General features: G+C 49.0%; 1 protein-coding gene across 2 annotated transcripts in view; it reads left to right on the top strand.

Annotated features, from left to right (window-relative positions):
• Positions 1 to 10,343, top strand: part of LOC144170073 (uncharacterized) — a 49,500-nt gene extending 39,157 nt beyond the window's left edge. For both annotated transcript variants that reach the window (XM_077699610.1, XM_077699609.1), the window contains exons 7-11: positions 485 to 565; positions 1,559 to 1,710; positions 2,286 to 2,567; positions 3,852 to 5,409; positions 6,297 to 10,343. In XM_077699610.1, coding sequence (XP_077555736.1) covers positions 485 to 565; positions 1,559 to 1,710; positions 2,286 to 2,567; positions 3,852 to 5,409; positions 6,297 to 6,818 — 2,595 coding nt within the window. In that variant the 3' untranslated portion in view covers positions 6,819 to 10,343. The remainder of the gene's footprint in view (positions 1 to 484; positions 566 to 1,558; positions 1,711 to 2,285; positions 2,568 to 3,851; positions 5,410 to 6,296) is intronic.
• The last annotated feature ends 7,596 nt before the right edge of the window (positions 10,344 to 17,939 follow it).

The raw sequence follows: 17,939 nt of genomic DNA, 5'->3' as shown, positions 1-17,939 counted from the left end.
TCCATTGCTCGCTGAGTCGTCCTCAATTTAAGTTGAACCCTCTTAGTGAGCCTCGAAGTTTCTGCCTCGTAGGTGAGTACCGGACGGACGGACGGACGGACGGACGGACAGACAGACAGACAGACAGACAGACAGACAGACAGACAGACAGACAGACAGACAGAGTCCCAAATAACGTGAATCAAGCTGTGAGAGATATGAAGCTCTGTATGTTAACGAAACACACGCAAGTTGTTAGCAGCGGTGTTGTTAAACGTCAAGCATTTACTTTTGCCTAATAGCTGTTGGAGTTACATTGATTAGCTAAGCTGCTTTTTACTTATTCAAGGACTGTTCCCGACATGCGGCCTGTTGCGCAGATGACTTTATAGCCTTGCGAACATAGTAAAAGAACCACAAACGAAACTTCTCACAGCTCACTCACGACGCTTCCGCGCATTCTGAATCTTAAACAAATATTGTGTTTTTTCTCGAATTTGTAAAGGTGGCTGAGCAGCTCATCAACCCATTTGGAGACGACGAAGAAGACTTCGAGGTTAACTGGATCATCGACAGACACTTCAAGGTTTGTTTAAAATTATAACCTTCATAATGACGAAGTGAGTGTGAGTGGTGCAAGCCTAAGTTGTTGTAGTTATAACGTCCTGTATCATTCTTTATACAACATACCCAACGACTATATCATTACTTCGAGTTTCATTTCTTTGTCGTAATTAGTTATTTCGCGGTAAAGTTGTAAACGTCACAGAATTTCCGTCTGCTGTCAGTAAATGGGCATCTACGGTAGGAGTATGTTTAGAGAAAATGGCTGTAACTCTTGTCTAATCAAAACTATTCCAAATTAAGTTATATAAACATTAGCCGATAAGACGACTCTAACATCACACCGAGTTTCAGCTTATTATCATAATTACGTAGTTCACAGTAAAGTTGGAAATATTGTGAAATTCCCGCCTGCTGTCAATACATGGGTTTCCACGGGAGGAAAACAGACAGCCCCAGTCTAGTTCTTCCAAGTTTCATTAAATAATCACCAAGCCGGCTTCACTAGTTTTGCCAGAAGTTGATAAAAATAAACATGTGCACATTCTGCAATTATAATTGTGATGCACATTTTTATAGATGGTATTCGTTGAAAAGTTTAGTGGTTAATTTCTTCGCTTGGAAACACTGGAAACGGCCACAGACATGGGCGATGCGCCACGGACATGGACAAGTACCGCCATCCCGCGGAGCTCGACGTAACGAGTGACGGCGCACCACGGCCTCCGCGATCGGCTGCCGGCGGCGCACCGTAACAACGGCGCGCCGCCGGCAGCAAATCGCGGAGGCCACGGGCGCACTCACACGGTTGCATGGAGGAGACGAGGGGTGCCTGACCTGGGGGCCGTGCGCACAACGTCGCTTAGCAACAGACACTTGGCAACAGATATGGCGGCGCACTCGCATGGTTGCCTGCATGGATTCCACGCCATTGAATACCGTTCATAGCTTTACTTGTTGTCCTCTCAGAGAGTGGAATGGCTCCTAATTTTTTTGCATGGTTGCACGGGTGCAGGTGTCCTACCTGGGTGTCGACACCCTGGACGGGCCGGCACTCCCACTAGTCAAGGACTCGTACTTCCACAAGGCCGACTACCAGCTCCCTTACACGGCCGCTTCTGTCAGCTACAAGAAGAAGACCTACCGCGGATCTGTGGCCTACATGCAGTAAGTCAGTGAACACGTCTTTCAGACGGCACTTAGGCTCAGAAACTTCGGGGTGGCCGAAATTCGTTACTATTTTAATGAGAAGCGGAACCCACACTATCTTGCTTCTGAATGACGATTCAATCTTTTCGCTTGAAAATTTCAGTTTTGTATTCCAAGACTGGTGGTAGGGTATACAAGTACACTGGAATGTCGTTAACCCTGCATCCGCAGAAGTAGTGGTTTCTTATCCCCGGCTGGGTTTCCATTTAACCTAACTCATACGGATAAACCGTAGTGCCGGTTAGTACATACTTTCTTCGCGTCACCGTCAGGTACGGCTTAACTAGGTTTCACTGTCATTGCTATCGGTCTTTAATTTTTCTACCTTTCACGCGTAATGACTGAGGCGATGGTCACTACTGCGGTAAACTGTTGACTGAATGAAGGTAAAACAGCGGCCCCGGGGACATAAACATGTCGAACCATTGTGGGTGGAGCCTTGTTCATTAAACATGAGGCTTTACGTAATATCGTGTTGGTTGATTGGTCTAATTTGTCCTGATCTGTTATCTCTTTACACTTTTCCCTCTTAGCGTGCCGCACGAGCAGCGCGAGATGGTGGTTCCCGAGGTCTCGGAGGAGGACGACGAGGACACACCGAGCAACGCGGAAGAAGGTGGCGAGGACCAGGACCCCGGTGGTCCGCTCAGCAAGAAGCACTCCTCGTCGGTTTGGACGCTGCTCGGCAGGCGCACCAGCAGCAGCGCCTCACTCGCCCAGCAGCAGCTGGACGCCGAGAGCGGCCTTTTGCAGGCTAACAAGGACTCAACGCTGCATGTCTACTTCAAGGGGGGAGACGGTGAAGACTCCAAGGAGTACGTGCACGCCGTGGTAGATGATTTAGGAACATGCATGCTACTCACACAAATATGTGGATGCTAACAGGTAGCGTTCACTCTCTTGGCTGGTCTTCTTGTAATGTTCTTATGTCAGTTTTTTTATCGCTAGATAACATAAACCGCGAAATAGCGCAACAACGAGTCATTTTGCAGTAGGCTGACTTTACCGAGAGCATGTCCAGAGCACCCTAGTTGCCCGAGACTGGACGGATATGACCAAGTCTTGATTTAATGCCGCGGCCCCCTGCAAAATAGTCAAGTATTCTGTCATTATTTCGTAAGTAATTTTGAACAGGGCGCATTAGCACGTTAATTAAGATGAGCCGGATTTTCGTGTTCGACTCTCCAATGCAATATATGCTCGTAGGCGTAGTCAACAGGTCGTCGGTTGAGGATGGGTTCGCCTGCCACAGAAGGGTTGTCTGCTCATATTGGTCATAAGTGTTGCGTGCAGATGCGATAAATACCAGTAAAAATCAGTAAAAATAATCGTTATTTCACGCAGACCAAGAGAATCTTCCGCACCACCGACTTTGTCCCAGTTGTCGCCGCTTTAGCTGTGTTAATTGGTGCGCTACAATTTCCTTTCCAACTACTCTATACCGAAGCGCATACTCCTTATGTTGAAAAACTTAAAACTAGTCACTTTTAGATACTTTTTTACACTTCAGCGATTTTAAACTTCGAAGATAGTGTTCTTGCTTCTAAAAAACACCTTCTCTGCAGGTTGATCTGCATTTAATACTCAAAAGAAGTTGTTATTGCATGAAAATTTTGTTTTCAACTTCCCTCCGAAGTCGCTGAAGCTAGGTTGCTGATGCTGAAGCCATGCTCGCTGTGTTCGTCCTCATTGGGCTTTACTACTTTTTCTCGCCCTCCACGACGCGCCCCACTAGTTCTTGATTCGTTCATTTTCTTGCATGTCGGAGCTCCAGCCCTCTGAGGGTTCCGAAACTCTTCAAAAGGTCTATTAAGCTTCAGACACTCGAAATGCATCTCAGAAAATAGTGCCGCGTGGGTTTACCCAGTTTGAATTTTAATTTATTTCTGAAAAGTACGGCTCTCTTACAAGACGGGTTGAGGAATGACGAGTAAAAGACCGGGCCCATTTTCTCCTAAAAGCGGCCACTCCTACAAGCAGCGATCAGGCCAAACAGAAAGTTTTTGTAGAATTCCTTCATGTACTGGGCCACTAAAGTGTCGAGAATGACGCATTAGCAGAAATAAATGAGCAGCTATGAAATTCCCTTGGCTTCGCAGGAAACACTTGTTGAAGCCGCCGGAAGAACGTCGCCGCCCAGGACGCCTGGGAAGCGAGCCGAGTGCAGGCGTACACCATCAGCGGTCGTTCCTGCGTGAGTTCTTCCACGCCAAGCCTGCTCGTCGTGTCCAGGCTTGGACTGGGGCAGACGGAGATTACGGGAGCCCTCCGAAGCGGCCGCGGAAGCTCCGCTCTAAGGTGTCCTTCTCTGCCGATACATCCGCCGGGCCCACGGGCACACTGCTTTACCGTAGTCGGTCTACTTCAGATCTAGCTGCTGCTTTAGAAACTGCTCGTAAAGAAGCCCTTATTTCCTCTCTCAAATCTCTGAGGGCGGCTAAACCGAGACGAAAATCCCTAGAAAGCAGCCAAACTGCGGTATCCTTGGTCGCTGCGCTCAGGCGAAGCAAAAGCCTCCCAGAACTGAACATCTCTGACCTTGCCTACAAGCCTTTGCTAGTGCCACAGCGGCCTTCTCCGCCGAAAAAGCCAGTGAGGACACGGACATCGCTGACGCCCCAGTCCTCATTGACACCAAAAGTATCGCAACTGCTGCAACTAGCTCTGTCACCGAGGCCTCCCGCATTAACCCTTAGAAAGTCACCCGCACCGCAAAAGCCGCCTGTTCCAGAGACACCGAAGCCGCCCCCAGCAGTACCCAGCATTCAAGTTCAAGCGCCAGTGTCTTCACCGCCCATGCTAGCACCGCCGCCAGCTCTGGCTGCGCCGCCAGCTCCGGCAACTACATCGGCAATTCGCGAAACGGGGGAAGCGGCAGTGCCTAAGACGACGGCGGATTATCCTCTTGGAGCTCCAACAAGGGAACCGGCGCAGCCGGCCCCGCACGCTGAGGAAAGTGATAGCTCGGGCTCTCCTGTCCAAGTTACACTGAGAAAACCACGGGTCAGGCTACCACGGCTTGTCATTCAGGCGCCTGGACGCGCCTTTAAGAGTATTTTCGACACCGGAGAAGGGAGCTCAGATGAACAGAGCAAGAGCGAAGCAGTCAAAGATTCTGCATCCGCCTTAGCCAAACCACCGCCTACTAGTCAGCCACTCAGCGAAACTACGGCCGCAAAGCCGAGACCAAGACTTCGGGTGCGCGTTGTACCCGAGCCTGAAATCATTCCAATTGAACCCACAGTCGGCGACAGTTCCCTGGTGGCGGACAAAGACACGGAGATGGTTCCTCCGGGGACAGCTCCGGAACCCGTGCCGGAGCCTCCGCCTAGTCCACCCCCAGAGCCCCCGGACCAGACCACGTCGCCGGTGAAAGAATCAGACCATCCTGAACGCCCCCGTGAGTCTGGAACTGACAGTGATGATGACAAAACGGAATTTGTGGTCGTAATACGAGACAAAACTAGCGACCGGCCAAAGCAACTCATGATAAAGCGAGGACCATCAGATCGCGCCGGCTCGGTGGACAGCTTGCTCGGAGATCCACGGCCCAAAACTCAAAAGAGACGCAGCTCCTTCGAAAGTCCAGCTTCACGCGAGGACATGCAATCTCTCGTCCCTGTCTTCAGGCCTCAGCGGGATGAGCCAGATACGCAGGTCGGTGCATTTCCTCAGTTTCTCAGCCGTTACGTTGTTGACACGAGAGATAGCGAAGGCAGAGGTATGTGGCTCCTAGTGCTTGCGAAGAAATTTACGAATTGTTTCGCGAAACCTTGATGCGTTAAATAACGGAGGGTCCGGAGAGCGAGTGTGACGATGGGGACAGGAGCGATTGTTCCTCCGAGTGCTCCGAAAAGTTGCACTACTTAGCCTACACTATACTAGTCTCCTTTCGACCATGCTACAAGGTATCCTCGCTGCCATACCGTGCTCCCCTGAGGATCTTTCGAGGGATCTGGATTCGTTAAGCGGCGCAATAACAAGCAAGGTGTTACTGGGAAACGGTTTTGAATGATAGCACTTACTTAACGCAGGCGACCTTATCCGGCTAACATATCAGAAACACTAAAAATTCAAAGAAAGCGATTACGGCTGGCAAATTTTATCCCTGTCCCTGCAAGGACGCATATGTATGTCATTGGAAGCTGCAAAATAGAATGCACGCAAGACGTGCGTTTGCGCTGTTGTTTATGCACAGATTCTATACTCAAATCGCGTGGTGGGTCTCACCATTCGCCAAATTCGCACATCCAGTCCCGCTGATTTGACGCTCCAGAGCTTGCGGCGAAGCCCATCTGGGGATATTTTTCAGATTGTAAGGAAAATGAGTTTAGGGCTCACAAAATAATGAATTCGACCTGTACTGAGAGCATTGCATGCTCAAAGCTGGAAAGAAAGTTGACAAACTTCGGGCTGTGCACGTGGCGTGTGTTTTCATGTGCTCGAAAAACATATTGCGGCTGTCTTTGGTACCTGCGCTCACGACAGAGTCACTTACAGTGCTCTTGAAGCGTGTTGTTTAGCCTAAGCTGTATTTTGCGCAGGCTCCTGATTCTCCGACAGTGACGAGTGGCGGCGTAGTGGCCGCACCAGTGGACGACCGGCCATCGACGTCTTCGGGCCGTGATTCTCGACGCCACCGACGACGTCGTCGTAGCAGCGTCCGGCGTCTGAGCTCCGTGAGCCACGAAGGAAGCCCGACGGGTGGTGCGGCGACATTGGGGAGCAGCCAGGAGTCGCTGAACCAGGCTGCCGCGGCCGCCGCTGCTGCGGCCGCGCCTGTGCACCGCCGTGTGCCCAGCGACGTGCTGATGCGCTGGCAGAACTTGATGCACAGTGACAGCGGTGACGAAACGGATAGGCCTCCGCCTCCGCGGCTGCTTGAACTTCCGGGCGCAGTGCCGGCGCCGCCTCCCGGTCACGTGAGGCAGCTGTCGCGGGCTTTCGCGTACCGGTCGACCACGTCTTCGAGCAGCAGCGTCACTGTACGCGGCTCTACGACCAGTTTGTCCAGAGCGGCTTCCAAGGCGGAGGCCTTTTTGGCCAGCGAGAAGCGCGAGAGCTGACAATAAGTGGGACAGCTAGCCATACGACATGTTATTAGATTACAGTTATCTACGTATGAACAATGGCAAGATATGTGGGAAACGCGGGATGCATAGCGAGCAGGAAGCCAGAGCCCTAATGTGCCCTCGAGTCTTTCGCGCCAAGTGAAGGCCTCTCAGTTCTTCGAGTTACTGGGTAACTTGTCTGCGGGAAGAAGGTTTCAGATGAAGTACTCCGTGGAGGCAAGAAGTCTTACACGTGGGGACATAAGGGGCATTTAAAAAAAATGAAGCATAGCATGCTTACATACATCTTATTGGGTGTAAGTTGGATGTCGTCGGAAGGTTGAAGGTGGGCCCGTTATCATTGTTTGCACAAAAGCAGTTATTAGTGCAGTTGACTTCTGAGGTCTTACTGAAAATTAGCATCATACAATGGTAAAATTAAAAACCCCGGAAGTGCTGCAAAAAAAGCCTTTTTGCACAGAAATACGTTTGCCCGTGCTTAGCAGAAATTTTGTGTGCTCTAGCTCATTTGCAACAAGTATTCTGTCCACAATGCTTCCATAATGGTTCCTTGCCGGAAACGTACAATTAACCTTTTTTTGGCTAACAAGCGTTCAGAAAGAGCAGGATGCCGGATTTGTGGAAAGGAAACGTGTTATCTTTGATGAGCAGACGAAATAAGAATTGTGACCCCATCAAGAGGCACAAGAAGGGACGACGGGCATAAATTGTTTCCCTCCATGTCGGATGCTAAGGTGTCGTACCAGCAGATAACTTCAAGCTGGCAAGACTAGTTTGTAGCCGCAAAAAATGGCCGCTGTTAGCAATAAATGTTTGAGCAGATCTGACGAAGCGGGATAAAACATGATTGCCTTCTGTAGGCATTTCACTGGTTTTTCAGTTTATCCCATCGCAAGCTGAAAATTGTAGTTAACCACTCTCGTTTTGTTTTCTTCCAGTCGTTTTTGTCCTTTTACATGGCTTTAGTTTCATTGCACGGGGGCAGGTCGAAAATGTCCCTTACTGTGGTCAGCACGGTGAGGAGGTCATAACTTTGGTCACGATTGTTTGAAAACAGTAGTAGCTTTAGTAAATGATACGCGCGCATGAGAACGAAGAAGGCAGCATATGCTTAGTTTGCTTTCAAGAACAAAAATTGGTCTTTGGCTTGCATGTTTCGTACGCGTAGTTGCAAAAACTTCATGGATTTTCACCAAGCCTGTGTGATAAACTCACGTCAGTGGGGTATTTAATGCTGTTCCGCCCACACAGCGATTTCACCTCAGGGCTTTCAGCAGGTGGGCTGAAGTGTAGCTTTTTATTGTTTCTCCTCTCACCAAAGAAAAATGTTTCATATTTATGTGCCTGCAAAAACATCGAGCAGCGTAATATTTCATTTTTCTTTTTTCAGTTCGCGCCAAGAATATGATGTAGATATTCTTTAAATTTGCGTTGAGAGAAGCCTCACAATTCTGGTCTTTTCATTTGTGTAACTATTACGACATAACTACAATGTATATCTATTTGACCAAGCTTTTCATTTTTTGTTTAAACACGAGATGTAAAAACCATCAAAAATACAAAGAGTTTCATCTGATTAGGGTAGCATGTGATGTCAGCATTATTTTCTATAAAGAAGGGCTTGCGAAGATAGGTCAATTTTGTTTTGAACGTTGTAACTCCCATCAGGAAACTGTAGAGGTACAAACAAAATAATTTGCTTGCTTACGAAACCAGGCTACGACTCTGTAGGCACACGCTGCTGGCTTGCCAGCGTATGTCACTCGCTGCATATTTCTAGCTTTGGTCTGCTGTACAATTATAGCTGTGGATATTAGCTCTGAAAATGCCTTGAAAACCAGTTTATAGCTGCGAGCTTAGTGAATTTAAATTTGTAGTAACTTACTGAGTTTCTTGCCCCCTCTCGCTGTTTGGAAAGGGCTTACTTCGCAAAAAGTGGTAAATGTAAAACGTGGCAAAACTGAAAGAGCGGAATCTTCATCTGAAAGAGCAGGATCTTGAAAGAAAATTCGCAGTGCTTTACAACGAATAGCTGCTGATAAGGATACTCTGTAGCTGAAAAACATTTCCCGTAAATTCTGTGGGCGAGTACATAGTTTCTCGTATATATGTGTTTGGTACAGCAAAAAGCTTTAATACAAAGTTGATATCTTCAGTCAAGGCGAGTAAGGGGGTGGGAGGGTATTGTTTTTAACAAAATTGCATCGACAATGTAGTGGTCCGGGGTATTTTAATGAGGAATGGGGAAACTTATGTCTATCTTACGCATGCATACGCGACGGGCATTTTCAAACCATCTCGGTAATGCTTCGGCTGAATCGACCGCCTTTTCTTTGAATGTTTAGGAATGTTTAGTGCATTAGGATTGAGTGAGCCATACTACGAAAGGCACGTGGAATGGAAGAGGGAACTGCTCTGCAAGCTCGTGTAGGATGCTTTGTCAAGAATAGTCGAATTGCATTTACAATTGCCATAAGGGGCCCTCATCTACATACAGTCTTCGAACAGGTTCTTCGCTGTCCCTTCCGCTTGTGCAGGTGCCCTAAGAAGTAAAAGGAGCACGGGTTTGAGATTTTGAGAGGATTTCGCCGCCATGTGCCCAGCGAGCAACCTCTAAGTGACTTCAAAAGAATGTCATTCTAGAATGAAATCCGGCGGCACATATTCTATTTATACTGGCAGCCGCGTGAAATAGAAATTATTCTAATTTCAGGACGCTGTGCTCCGTTTACTCTTTGGGGCACCTGTACTTTTCGCCGCACGTTGTTTCTTGAAGGTACCTTGAAGATCTTGAAGACTGTCGTTTCTAGGATGTTATCGGCCGCCGCTTGTGCTCAAGCTCACGCGAAGTGCACTTTCGAAAGAACTTACTCAACAGCACACGAACTTCAGACGAGCTTTTTTTAGTAAAAATGAAAAAAAAAGTAATACGAATATTATCTGTGCTCAGTGAGCGCCATTTTGATTCTGTCAATCTTAGTCATGCGGTGAGAGGTTGGTTGCGTATCTGTGCACCCCTGTAAAGGAGTACCGCTGTAACCATCCTTCGCGCGCAGAGACAAGGTAGGACGATGGAACGCCGCTCAGAGGTGCGAAGACAGGAGAAACGGCGGTCAGAAGCTCTGTTACCAATTAGAGATGTGCCTTTCTCTTAAAAAGTTTTTTTTCCGCATCAGTTTGTAGGTGCGTCGAAAATGTAACATGTGTCAGGCCCATGAATCGTTAGTGCATGAAGCAATTCTGAATCTGCAGAGTACAGGGACGCCCGCTTGACAATGTAACCTTCCCGCTTATGTTTTGTGATTATTTTGTTGCAATGAATTGCTCAAGTCTCACGAGCTATACACACAGTGTCGTGTACGGGTGGAGTGTCCTCAAAGTTTGTTATTGCACATTCCAACGTGTGATTGATGTCCATGTGTCACCTCTGTAACACTTGTCGTCAACTGTTTGTCCGCGTTCTTTTTTCTATTCCGTTTTCTTTGCCACACCTCCATCACGACAATAAAGTTGACGCATTTCAAGCAATTATCAAGGCTATTGTTGTTTTCTTTGCGGTCAACGCTGCACATAGGGAGAGTATTGAAATTTGCCGACAAAGACAGACCGGGAGTTGCGGTTTAAATTTCCCAGCCCGTAAAAAGATGGCGATTAGAATACTCCTTGACTCATCAGGTAGTTTCAATAGCAGTGTTGTGCTTAATAATACCTTCATAAATATAGCAAGTAACTTTTTTCGCCGCTGGCAGAAAAACAATTTGGAAAGCATATTCTTTGGTAGAATTCAAAGTAATGCCACTGCAGGAAAAGTTCCCACAAAGAATGAGAACAAATTATTACCAAAATAAGCTGTATTAAAATTTAAGTTGGAAATATGCACGAAGTACGCCATCACACACTATCATACTTTGTTCGTTTTCAAAGGGTGTCTACATGGCAATTCACGCTGTCGTATACTGTTGCTGGAAGGCAGCCCAGGCAATCCCGAGTCATAGATCTTAAACTTTTTTCTTCAACTAACAAGAAGGTAGTATTCCACGTACGTAGCGGTCTCGTTTAGACTTCAGATTCTTTGTACCAATAAGAAAAGACTGTTTAGTTGCAAATGTTCTTTAAGCCGTACATAACGGGAACAACGTACAGATTGAGCTGTTTTTAGGAACACGCGGATCTGGTGGCCAGATCCGTGCTCAATAATTTTTCTTCCTTCTTTTTCCTGGTAAACAACATTCACATTTAATAAAATATGAGTTAATTATATTCAGCAGTTGGTCATCATGTGTTCATCCCCGTTAGTGTAGCGTTTCTCGTTTCTGGTATGCGCCGTCGAAGGCATGCACTACCTCTGCAAGTTCCTGCTGGTGCTTTCTCGCGCGGTAAGGACATGCTTATGAAAGCGCCGCTTTCAGAATGGTGGGACCAGCTGTTCAGCCTCGCAACTGGTTTACACAGAAAAAAGCTAAGTGCCGCCTGCAGGATTCCCAACCTGTTGCATTATGCTGCGTTGCCCAGAAGGCAACGTATCAGGTCACGACAAAATAGAGAGATTTAGCTGACCGTTTTTGACGGTCCGCCCCGCTCCAATAGCACGCGGGGACGCCATTGCGCATGCGTGACGCGCTTTGCCGCGAGCGGAATTGGCTGCTGCCGCTCCGGTTGTGCTGAGTGGGCCGCCAGGAGCGGAGCGGACCATCAAAAACGGTCAGCCAAAACTTTAATGATTCGTTCGAGAAGCTTCCATTCATGGCGGATGCGTTTGGAAGGAGCTGCGCGAATTTTCCCATTTTCGTCAGGAAATTTGCTATGCAAGTTCTAACCCTTTTCCCCATCTCTTTCGTATAGTTCTAGAACACCTTTGTACCAAATTTTAACCTCGTAGCCCCAATAGTTTTATAGTTATAAACGTCTTCTTTTTCTTTTTCTTATGACTCGCGCGCTGAGTCATACGCAAGAAAAATAAAGGTAGCTAGCTTCCGCTACAAGGTTACCCTTTAAAGGCCATACTAACGTTGTCACGTCATGTGCACTGTTCCGATAGTTTGACAAGTTAAATCAGCTCGCTTGGCACATTTTTGGCAAAGTTACAGCCAAAAGCCGAAATGTAAACACTCACCAAACGTTCCAGAAGTTTCCATTCAAGGCGGACACGCTTAGACGGTGCTGGAGAGGTTCAAACTAGCCAGCTGAGCGTCAGCTGATAAGCTCAGCTTCTCTTGGACAGCTTCTTTTTGGCCGCATGAGCTTCAAACTGGATATTTTTTCGCAGCTATACACTTCAGCATGGGACTGGCTTACCTTTCTAACGGCCAGACGTCAGTGAATGTCATCAGTAACCCAACGTGTCAGCCAACTCCTTCAGAACCTCGCGTATTAAAAGCAAAACCAAAGATCGCTGGCTCAGTATCCCTACAGGCGTGCCTGACAACGTCTTCCCCGGGAAACTTCTGTTGCTCTGTCGCCATTTTTTGTCTGGCTCTCTATGCCGAACCCATGCAGGTATGGAGCGCTGTCTGCTCTGGAAGAAACCATCATCCCGGTTACCTAAGGGGCTAAACTAAAAAGGTTCTACCATGCCATGAAGGCTCTTATGGATAAAAACAGCACTCACTCACCAGAGAAGGATCAGGCTACCCTGGTGTAGTAGTTGGCCGCCGCCTCCCATGACTAACTAACTCAATTCTCTGGCCTCAGTCCCCTGCAGCTGTAGAGCACGTGTCCACAGCGGCAGTCAGAACAGCGATACAGCAGATGGTGCTCGAATCTCTGGGTCCGGACAGGCCGCCATTGGAACTTGACCCTGGCAACGTTCAACGCACGCACTCTTCCTAGCGAGAGTAGGTTAGCTGTACTACTTGAGGTGCTCTCGGATATTAAGTGGGATATTATAAGGTTAAGCGAAGTTAGAAGGACAGGAGAAGGGTTCATGGAGCTCACTAGCGGGCATATTCTATGCTACAAAGGACCACAAGATAAGGAAGAACACGGGATCGGATTTTTAATCCACAGAGTAATAGCAGGAAACGTGGAGTTTTTCAGCATTTGCGAGAGAGTCGCGGCTATCGTGATCAAGCAATACAAGCAATATAGGTTAAAGATAGTACAGGCCCATGCGCCGGCGACCAGCTATGATGATGAAGCCATGGATACCTTCTACGAGGACGTCGAATCAGTAATGAAGACGGCAACAACGCAGTTCACGATTGTGATGGGAGACTTGAACACGAGGGTCGGTAAGAAGCAAATGGGAGAAAGGTCAGTGGGGAACTTCGGAATACACAATCGCAACAGTCGAGGAGATACCTGGTGGTATTTGCAGAGAAAAATATCCCAAGGTTAACGAACACATTATTATACAAACGAAAGAATAACATATGGACATGGAGAAGTTCCGACGGTACAACCAAAAACGAAATTGACTTCATTTTAAGAGATAACCCCAATATCGTGCAAGATGTAGAGGTGCTAAGTAAGATTAGGAGCAGCGATCACAGGATGGTTAGATGTAAGCTAAGGCTGAATGTCAGAAGAGAAAGGGCGAAACTCGTAAAAACTAAGAAACCCACCATATAATCAGTCAGAGCCAGATCTCAGGAGTTTAAAACAACTCTTCAAAACAAATTGAACGAGCAGAACGAGGTCAGTGTAGACACGCTAAATGACAACCTAACATCAGCACTCAGTGAGTCAGCAGCAGCTGTAGGAGAAGCAACATGTAGAGAACGAACTAGAAAACTAACTTGGAATACGAAGGAACTATTTGCCAAACCTAAGATCATGGAAGTGTCAAGTACGGTGGATCGGATTAAATTAGCCGATGTTGCGACCGGGTGGGGGCACCTGATCCGAGCTCCGTGGCCTCCGAAATACGAGTGGTAGCGTGTATGATGCGAGCGGCCAGCCGCTGTTGCAGCCGTGAAGAAGTCCAGAAGCCGTAGGCTAACGTAACTGTTTACTTCATAGCGAGAGGTGAGCCAAAGCCAAAGAACAATGCCCCGACGGGCGAGGTTGCAATACAGGACTCGAGCAGAGCGACAGCACGGATTCGCTGCTCTAACACGAATGAATTACAGCGCTTTTATTTATACCCAAAAGTGGTAACGGTCAAAATGCCAACAAGCTGCAACACGCCACGAACGTCACAGACACACACAACGCTCTTTCCAGAGTTCGTTAGTCGTCGGTAGCCTCGGCGCACGTTGAGTCCGAGAGAAGGGAAAGAGGAGGACTCCGTTGCGATCGACGGGGCCTCTGTGTCCTTGAAGAGCGTTGAGACGAGCCTCGCCGGCAACCGCCGAAGTTTCGAAATGCGCCGAAAGCGAAGCGTCTCGTCTGACTCGGCTTGTCTGAACTTGTCACCGGCATGGTGGCGCCTGACGGCAGAAAGGCGCACGCAGTGGATTCGCCGCACAGCCGAGGAGTGATGCGGGAAAGTACGGCGGCGCTGGCTGATTCGTAACAGCTTCTCCGCCGGGGGCCCGAGATCCCGATGGATAAGGGTCTTCATCCATTGTCCGGAGGGATGCTTTCGAAGTGCTCGGCAGACGCTCGACTCCAGGCATTGGCTGTACGACACCGTGCTGGAGCTTCACCGGGCGGGTCACTGGACGAGTAGTGGCTCCCCAAGGACGTCTCTGGCTTGGTCAGGCAAGCAACAGAACAACACAGGAAGACACAACCGCATCGCCGGGAAGTGCGAAGACAAATCCACACTGAAGATCTACCAGGCTTTTAGTTGCGATAAAATACGCTAATAACTAACTACTCTAGTTATATTTTAGCCCAGCAGTACTTTAGACAAGTGCACAAACTTGAAAGGTGACATTACGCGTGATTGGAAATGTCCCACCAAAAAGAAACGTAACTGTAAAGGGGGAAACCTGCTCCAGGAAAAACAACGAATTTGAGAAAGTCAGGCGTCTACAGGCCACTTCTCGCGCAGAGAGCTGCGATTTGAGCTCTCGTCAATGCCCCGAGCTTTTCCCCTTCTGCACCGCACTTTAGGTGCACCCGTTCTCTGAACGCTGCTGCGACCGCGTGAAATTACACCTGTCGTCTTGTTCGACAAAGATCGAGCGCGCGGAGAAGCGAGCGAGATTTTCCACCGTTCATACGTTAGGCGCGCACTCCTTGGAGGCGGCGTTCCCTTGGCGCGATGCGAGCTCACGGCTTTGCCCCTTGGCGTGCCCGCACTGAAACACGCGCCGAGAGTACGCGCGGAAGTTTTCCCTTTATCCTTCTTGCTCGCCTTTTCACGAACGCGCTCGGCAAGCAAACGTCGGAACGCGTTTACGTTCTCTCTAGGCTGGTCGGTTCCCAACTTCGGCTCAGCCACAGGCGACACCGGAACCTCAATTAGCTCAGCCGATGTTGGCCTATCATCGGGAGCATCAGCTGGGAGTGAAACGGGCACGACGAGCTCTTTAGACACCTTGTAGTTCCCAACAGTCACTACCTCGTCGTCCCTCGCACTTTCGGTGACAACCTCAGCCCGCGAAGGCCGAAGTGTGTTCCCGTTCTCCTTTCTCACTGTCAGCTCTACACTAAACTCAAGGTGCCTCGCCTCAAGAGACGGTTGAGCCGCCCCAGACACCTGAACCTCCACGAGCTCGGCTGGCCGTTGCTCGAGGTCAGCTACCTGAGCTGGTGGCAGAACTGAATCGGCTTGCTCAGTGGCGAGATCGTCATTTCTCCCAACTGAACCGTGCAAACCGTTCGCTGCCTCGATTCCAGCCTTTCCAACCACGTCGCTCGTTTCTGCACTAAGTCCGAAGGAACAACCTCCGTTTCAGCGGACTCGTGCGGCCTCTCGGTAACCTCATGGTTTACGCACTCCAGCGAAAGCTCGCTATCTCGCGAAATGTTCATGTTCAGACCGGTAGCCGCTCTCAAAGCCTCCCGCGAATTTGAACCACCTTAACACCTTGCCGAGCTCTCCGAAACAAACGCCGACACGTTATCGCCTTATCGCACTCAATGGACACGCACTGCCCTCTGCCGCCTCTGCCGACAGTCTGAGCTAATGCGCCTTCGTTGCCTTCGTTATCTCTCTCAGCAACCTTGTCGCGCTGCTGGACCGCAACGGTCGCCTCCGACTCGCGCTCCCGAGCGTCTGCTACTGGCAGCGCTGGCACGGTGCTTTCCTCGACAATGAGGTCTTTTTCGAGCAACAAAATTCTAACTTTGGGTTTCTCAACTTCGCTTCTTCCCGCAAGAGTGAATCTTGTGCTCTAGTTCCTTACTCTCCCGTTGGAGTTTCTCTCGCTCGAGCTTCCTCCGTTCCCGTCGGATTTGATTGAGCTCGAGGTCGTACCATCGCATCTTTTCCTCGTGCTGTCGTTCTTTTTCCTCGCGTTCCTCACGCTGGCGCTCGGCCTCCGCCTCGGCGGCCTGACGTTTCGCGGTCTCCCTGCCATTGACCAGCTCAATGCATTCCGACAGCTCCTCATCGTCAGCCCCGACAGCGAGTATAGCCTGTATCAGCTCTGGCTTTCTCACCGCGTCCGTAACATCCAAGCGCAACTCTTTTTCAAGCTCCAACAACTGCGGTTTTTTCAGCGCCTTCAAATTCATGGCCGGTCTAGAGTACTGCTTTCCCACTGCTCCAAAAATGTTTTGCGCGAATAACCCACGCGACAAAAACACACGCCCTACCAGCTATCCTCAGAAGCCTGGTAAAACTCAGTGAAGAAAAGTCCCGCACTCACCATTGACCGCCGTGAATTCTGCGAAGTCCGAAGCCACCTTGACGTCCGTGGTGTTGGATCTCGCAGCGCTGGCTCCAGGTGTTACGAAGTTGCCGTCCCACCGCTGCCAACCAGTTGTTGACACCGGGAAGGTCGACTGCAGCCGGGCAGAGGTCCAGACGCTGATAGGCTAACGTTACTGTTTACTTCATAGCGAGAGGTGAGCCGAAGCCAAAAAACAATGCCCCGACGGGCGAGGTTACAATACAGGACTCGAGCAGAGCGACAGCATGGATTCGCTGCTGTAACACGAATGAATAACAGCGCTTGCTGGGGTCTATTTATACCCAAAAGCGGTAACGGTCAAAACGCCAACAAGCTGCAAGACGCCACGAACGTCACAGACACACACAACGCTCTTTCCAGAGTTCGTTATTCGTCGGTAGCCTCGGCGCACGTTGAGTCTGAGAGAGGGGAAAGAGGAGGACTCCGTTGCGATCGACGGGGCCTCTGTGTCCTTGAAGAGCGTTGAGACGAGCCTCGCCGGCAGCCGCCAAAGTTTCGAAATGCGCCGAAAGCAAAGCGTCTCGTCTTACTCGGCTTCTCTGAACTTGTCACCGACATGGTGGCGCCTGACGGCAGAAAGGCGCACGCAGTGGCTTCGCCGCACAGCCGAGGAGTGATGCGGGAAAGTACGGCGGCGCTGGCCGATTCGTAACACCGAGCTGTTAAAACTAATTAACAGAAAAGAAACAAACAAACGACATTTGTGCATATAACACGACAGCGATCAAGGAAGCGCTGCAAAAGGGGGGAAGCTTGAAAACAACAGAGAAAGCTAGCCATCGGCAAAGACAGGATGTACGCACTCAGAGATGAGAAAAGAAACATTGCGGATAACCTGGACGAGATCATTAAAGTATCAGAACGATTCTACACCAGGCTGTATACCAGCGACGTTAGACCAGGGGGAACTACTGAGAATACAAGCTCAACTTGCGATGTCCCACAAGTAACTAAAGAGGAAGTTGGAAAGGCTCTCAAAGACATGACAATAGGAAAAGCTGCAGGTGACGACGGCATAACCGTAGATTTTTTGAAGGAGGGAGGAGATATTGCACTGGAAAAGCCGGCTGTACTATTTTCGGAATGCTTGAATACCTATTCTTGAAATGATTGAATGCTTGAAGACCCATGCTTGAACGTTTAAAAGTGCCCATAGCCCGGATAAACGCCAACATTATTCTGATTCATAAGAAGGGAGTTCCCAAGGACCTCAAGATTGCAGACCCATCGGCCTACTCTCAGTTTTTTTTTAATTGCGAAAGTTTGCTCTGCAGCATAAAACAGCGGAGGCGAGTGTGTTTAAATGTACGTAAACAGGAAGTTTTCACTAAGAGAGTCTAAAAGGCTCCGGTGATACGGCCCAAAG

Source organism: Haemaphysalis longicornis, unplaced genomic scaffold, assembly GCF_048455015.1.
Source record: "Haemaphysalis longicornis isolate Haplotype H1 unplaced genomic scaffold, Haemaphysalis longicornis Haplotype H1 scaffold_2, whole genome shotgun sequence".
Classification (NCBI taxonomy): Eukaryota; Metazoa; Arthropoda; class Arachnida; order Ixodida; family Ixodidae; genus Haemaphysalis; species Haemaphysalis longicornis.
Note: the sequence above shows the minus strand (reverse complement) of the source record. Positions and strands in the feature narration are given on the sequence as shown.